Source organism: Lampetra fluviatilis, chromosome 4, assembly GCF_964198595.1.
Source record: "Lampetra fluviatilis chromosome 4, kcLamFluv1.1, whole genome shotgun sequence".
Lineage (NCBI taxonomy): Eukaryota > Metazoa > Chordata > Hyperoartia > Petromyzontiformes > Petromyzontidae > Lampetra > Lampetra fluviatilis.
Window position 1 is genome coordinate 8,684,990 of NC_136278.1, and position 6,000 is coordinate 8,690,989.

Consider the following 6,000-nt stretch of genomic DNA (forward strand, 5'->3'; position numbering starts at 1 on the left):
CTTGTGGAATGCCAGGGCGATCCGCCAATAGAATTCATGGCACAGTCAACATTAAAGGGGAGTAAGTAGCGAAAGCCAACAAACATCTACATCGCGACACGAGTGCGCCATGGTCCCAAGTCCACCTTCGATGGCAGAAGCAGCAACCTCGCGCCTACCTCAAATGCGTGCTTTCTGGGCACATAGCTCGTTTCGACAACAGGATGGATTTGTCGCAAGGCCACACACACGCATACCTTTAGACGTCAAGATTGTTGTTTTTGTGTTGCTATTTTGGCTCAGCGCGTACACACACACACCCAACACGCACGCACGCACGAGGAATGTCACGAAAGCGAGCCGGAGTGGGTGGGGAGCGGAGCCATTTAAAAATGGAAGATGCGGGTGGCAACTGGCGGCTTACAGAGACGCGCACCTTTTTATATCAACAATTTTCTCTACCCCCCCACCCACAGTCTTAATTGACAATCCGTGGACCCCCCCCCCCTTTTCCTGTCTGCAGTCTGTGTGGCAGTATGTGTTGGGCAACAGGCAGGCAGCTGCCTCCCCCAATAATGTATGCCCACCAAATGATCATAGCGGGCAGCGAGTGCGTCAAGACATTATACCAACCACTCCTTGACGTGTCACTTGCCGAGCAATGATTTAGCATAACGTCAGCCGCTAAACCACTCCCAACCTCATCGTGTCAGACGTGGCAGAGAACCTAAAGCAGACCCGCTGCCATTGCCTGGGCGCTCACATTTTCCTACCTAATTAGCCAAGCGTGTGACGTGGATCGTGCAGGCGATTGCATAACAGGCTTCGCCGTGCAATGATGGAAGTGGATTTCCCTATTCGAGGCCATCTCACTCCAAGAAGACAACCCTGCCCTTTCTTGCACTGCCTTTCTAGATTAAGAGGATGACGAATTGGATTGCGGCTGGCGTTAGGGGAAGGGCTAGCCCCTCACCTGAACCCTAACCCGCTTGGGCCTCTTAAGTCCAGCAAGGTCGATCAGCTTCCGAATAGGACACGGATCTGGACACAAATAAAGAGCTCGTCAGTCGCGTACAAACTGGATCTCCCGACGTCCAATTTGTCTATCATTTGCTTTACCAGTGAAGTCAGCCACTGGCCTCCCAAGGGACCCCCAAATACAGAACCCTTGTGACTTCCCCAGTGTGATGGGCAGAAAGGCAGCTGATCGCCCCCACCCCCACTAACCATCCGTGGAAAAAAAAACCCTTTTAACACAATCTCCCCAAGCCTGACCATCCACTGGAGAATTCAGGCTTTGACAATGTCCTCGCCGCGTGTGTGTAATGACCTAAAAAAAAATCTGTCTCGCCCAGCACAATTGACGGTGCCAATTATGCCTAGGCTCGAGGACATATCCCTAGGCCAGGGGTCGGCAACCTACGGCTCCGGAGCCGCATGCGGCTCTTTACGGGCTGCTTCTTGGCGATATGTACGTATGTACAGTATGTACTCAGATGCATTGCGGCTCTTGAAATACTGAATTTTGTACCGAATTGGAAAGAAATGGCTCTTCTTGTTATTTTGGTTGCCGACCCCTACCCTAGGCAATCAAATGAGCACAAATCATCCGGCACACTGTCACTAAAGCCACCATGTACGCTTCCCAACGCCGGGTCACCACGAAATCTGCCATGTTCCCGAAGCCACCCCACCCGGCGGGTACCTGGAAAGCCAGCAGGCTGGTGGCGTCCCCGCGGTACGCAGTCTCCTCCAGCCACGACTTGGGGGTGGGCACGGGCGAGCGGCTGTACTTGGGCGGCCCGATGGCGCTGTTGCCCGGGAAGTGCTGCTGTTGCTGCTGCTGCTTCTTGAGGGGCGAGATGGGATTCATGGGCGTCGGGATACCGAGGCCACCAGCCCTTCGCGGGTCTCCTCCGCCGCCGCCCACGCCACCCACACCGGCCCCTGCCCGGCTCTGTGGGCCACCCCAGCCGGCAGAGCCACCCCACGGCTGGGGCTGCGGCTGCTGCTGCTGCTGGTGGTGATGATGGTGGTGGTGGTTGCCCCAGGCGGACGGCTTGCTCGTCATGATGGGCTGGTGGTGCCCATAGCCTGCGTTGCGCTGGGGAAACTGGCTCTGGAGAGACACGGGGGACCTCCTCTGCTGCTGCTGCTGTTGCGGCGGTGGCGGTGGCTGCTGCTGGTGGTGCTGCTGCTGCTGATGGTGCTGCTGCGGCTGCTGCTGTTGCTGCTGCTGATGGTGGTGGTGGTGAGGGGCCAGCGGCAGCTGCGGCGAGAAGCTGGCGCCGAACATGGGGCTCATGCTGGGAGGGAAGTTCTGGAAGAGCACGGCGCCGTTCATGGACGAGAGGCCCGGGAAGATGCCCTCGTCTGCCGCTGCCCCTGCTGCCCCTGCTGCTGCCCCTGCTGCCCCTAGGGCGGCGGCCGGGCTGCTCACGCCCGTGGACCACGCGTTGTTGAAGCCCGGAGAGAGGGCTGACGCCGGCTCCTGGAAGCCGGCCAGGCTGGGGAGAATCGGCGACTCCATGTGCACGGGTGGGCACGGCTCCCTGATGCTGTTGTTGATGCTGTTGTTGCTGCTGCTGCCGCCCACTATGTTGTTGGGGACGGTGTCTCTGTTCACAGCAGAGACGGCAGCTCCGCTGTTGTTGCTGCTGTTGCTGCTACTGCTGTTGTTGTTGCCGATGCCTCCGCTGCTGCTGTTGCTACCTGCTATGCCGTCCTCTGCTCCTACGACTGTCACTGCTGCGGATGACTCTGGGACCTCGGGCGAGCCCTGCTCGTGCTGCTGCTGTGCTAGGGTCGCTCTGTCCATCAGGAGCTCATCCTGCATGGCGTGTGGCGTGGGACCGGCGGCAGGCAAAAACAAAGCGGCGCTTGGCGAAAGAGGAGAGGGAGGCGAAGGCGGCGACGACGATGACGACGACGGCTGCTGCTGTTGTTGCTTGTGCTCTGGTGCCAACGCGACTGCCACTGTTGTGCCTACTACTGCCGCCGTCAGGCTGTGTGTGTGACTCTGCTGCAGGCCGAACGAGAAATCCCCCATCTAGGGTGACATTCACGGGTGTCGGGGCCGGGGTGGGGTGGAGACAGACGGCGACGAGTCGGGGGGGACGATGGCTGCTACACTCTGTGCCTCCTCGCCTGCCTTCACTACAACCAGCCTCTTTGCGCTTCGTCACAGCAGCAGCAGGGGCTGTAGTCGTTCGCTCAAGCCAACCCACCCGCCCCCTCGTTTAAAGATCACCTTGCCCTGCCTGCGTTACAACAGCAGCATCAACACGAGTCAATGCTTCCTGTTAGGAGAGCGGCCGATCCACGTGAACGTTTCTCTCACTGCTCACCCCCCTCACTCCCTTCGTCAACTACAAGCGCGTCGAGTGTAGGACGCGACTCAAGGGCATGCGGACGCGGCTGTATCGCCTGTCTGTCTACTGCTACTACTGCTGCTGCCTCCTGCTGCTGCTGCTACTGCCCAGGCGAACGCCTCACTCCGTCTGACTCCTCTCGCCGCGCCTCTCCCCGTGCCTATTTCACCCGGAAGCGGCGCCCGCCGACCAATCACGGCCCCGCTTCCTGCCCCGCCGTTTCCAGGCGACCCGAGCGCTGCAGCCCTCGCTGACCAATGGGAGCGCGCGAACGCGAGCGCCGTTTCTAGGCGCCCAAGCCACCACCTCTTGTGGGGGTGTCCCCCCACCCCTCCCCCCCACCCACCACCCCGGCGCCGTGGCCCCCCCCCCTCTCACACAGTGGGAGTAAGCCCCGCCCCTAGCCCCCCTGCTCCCACCAGTGGCCCCGCCTACTGAGAAACACCCACAGAACGGGGGCAGGGGGGGGGGTAAACCCCCGCCCAATTAAATCCTCCACCCTCCCCCCTCCCCTCTACTGGCTCCGCCCATTTAAGTTACAGTACGAATAAGCCGCGCCTCCTCCCCCACCTTACCCACCCCCCCCCGCAGATACCCCCCTTCGCCTGACGTCACGGAACATTTATCAATGCCTTCGAAAGACGTGACGTCATAAAGGACACGTCTTTCCCCGTGTTAACTTTGCCATCTTGCCAGGTCGGAGGGTTTTACCTCCAGCGTCTAGAGGCTTCTGAGTTAACATTTAAAGAGGGCATTTTTTTTTAGACAGTAAACCGAAGACACTTGCTGGGGTATATTTTTAATGTGATTTACGTGTTTTTTTTTAAGATTGTATTTTGTATGGTGATGAGAATGTTTCTTTAATAGAGTATTTTAGAAATGAAAAATGCTATATCATCCCAAACTCCAGTCCACTTCCATTCTCTTAGGTTTTTTCGGTAAAGTCACGTAGGTAAAAATAAATAAATAAAAATAATGAACACAAAAATTATAGAAATAATAATAGAAATAAAAATTATAAATCACAAAAATTATAAATCCACTTCCATTCGTTATTGAATGTAATTGTCCCTTCATATTAAAACACAGCAAATGACGTTACTGTAAAGTCTATCATTTTTTTTAAGCCCCAGTGTGATCATTTACAATGTTGTTTTTAAAACAGTAAATTAAAGATGGAATTTTTCCCTCACAACGTTGTATGGTCAAAAACCCACACAACCCTCAAGCTTGGAGAGGCCCTCATCCAGCAGTGGATTGACAAAGGGTTGTATATGTACCGTACAAATGGGCATGGAGACTCACCAATACATGTTGTATGGTGCTGCTGCACTGCATTTAACAGTTCCCGTATTCGTAATGGCGCTTGCCAATAACAACATGCTACCCATCAACATTTGTTTAACAGGACGGTCCCTGCTGATAAGGCAATACAAGTCAACATTCGTCCAGCGTTTACTGCTCAAACAAACGTTTCTGCAAAACACTGGTCGAACAGGCCAATTGGCTGAGGGACTCAAATATTATTTGCATTAATTTTTTTAGTCAAGACTAAAGTTGTTTTTTTTCTAGATCTGACAAGACCGCCCAACCACAAATACAGCAATACCCCGGTTAACGTCGGAGATACGCTCCTGAAATGTGCGACGATCTAAATCAAATAAAATGTACAGGGTCGGTAGAGGCGTAGGCTGAGGCGATGGATACGAGAAAGGACGGATGGTTTTTGTGTTTTAATTTTGTTGTCCTTCCGCCGTACCTCCGATAAGCACGGTTGGCTATGTACGATGCGAAAGAACGTCTACCTACGTAAGTGTGGGTTGAGGCGACTCAAATCAGGTAGTGGTAAAGTACCTCACTTCGTCTGGATAAACTGCCATGGGCAAGCACCTATTAAGGTCAACCAGATGTATGCGGAGGGGGAATCTTCAGGCTATAGTTGTGTATGTTATATTCTTAGGTTTTTTCGGTAAAGTCACGTATATTCTTAGGTTTTTTCGGTAAAGTTACGTGACTTTACCGAAAAAAACCTAAGAATATGAATCCTTGCAGTCACGAAAGCTTCAAATCTAGAAGTTGTGTATGTTCTACCACCTTTGTCTCCCCAGTGCTGATATTGACCATGATATCGCAAATGGTTATTTTTTGGCTGAATGACTCAAACTAAAGAAAGTCAAAGTGTGCAGTTCAAAAAAACCGATGAAACTTGTAATTTGCCATTGCAAAGACCCAGATTCTAGGACTGGTAATCACAATGCCACAACTTCTCTCTTTGTCTTTGGTCCCCAGCGTGATGTTGTGTGTGTAGAAACTGACACGATTCTCAAAATGAATGTGGAATTTTTGTGACCAATTATTTAATATACTCACATATGATTAAATTCCTGCCACTGTCTGAGAGCCTGGTAGTTTCTACGGGTGTATTGTTAAATAAAGTATAGCACTTCTTGTAAAGTGGATCATTCCATCGTGGGACCTCCTTTGCCAGTGTCAAAATATAAGATTCCGTGCAAAAGTTTTCAGTTTGGTGTTTTAACATCTTAACACCTATTTTGTTGCCAGAAAATAGGGGAACACCTTTTCTTGGATCATTACACTGATATAATTTTTTAAAGTAGGCCATTGTGTTCCATTGTCATAACCCATGTCC

The 6,000-nt window shown here is 52.8% G+C and overlaps 1 protein-coding gene across 2 annotated transcripts in view; it reads right to left on the reverse strand.

Annotated features, from left to right (window-relative positions):
• LOC144931550 (cytoplasmic polyadenylation element-binding protein 2-like) overlaps window positions 1-3,503 on the reverse strand; it is a 95,584-nt gene extending 92,081 nt beyond the window's left edge. For both annotated transcript variants that reach the window (XM_078855517.1, XM_078855516.1), the window contains exon 1: window positions 1,685-3,503. In XM_078855517.1, coding sequence (XP_078711643.1) covers window positions 1,685-3,028 — 1,344 coding nt within the window. In that variant the 5' untranslated portion in view covers window positions 3,029-3,503. The remainder of the gene's footprint in view (window positions 1-1,684) is intronic.
• Between the last annotated feature and the right edge of the window lie 2,497 nt (window positions 3,504-6,000).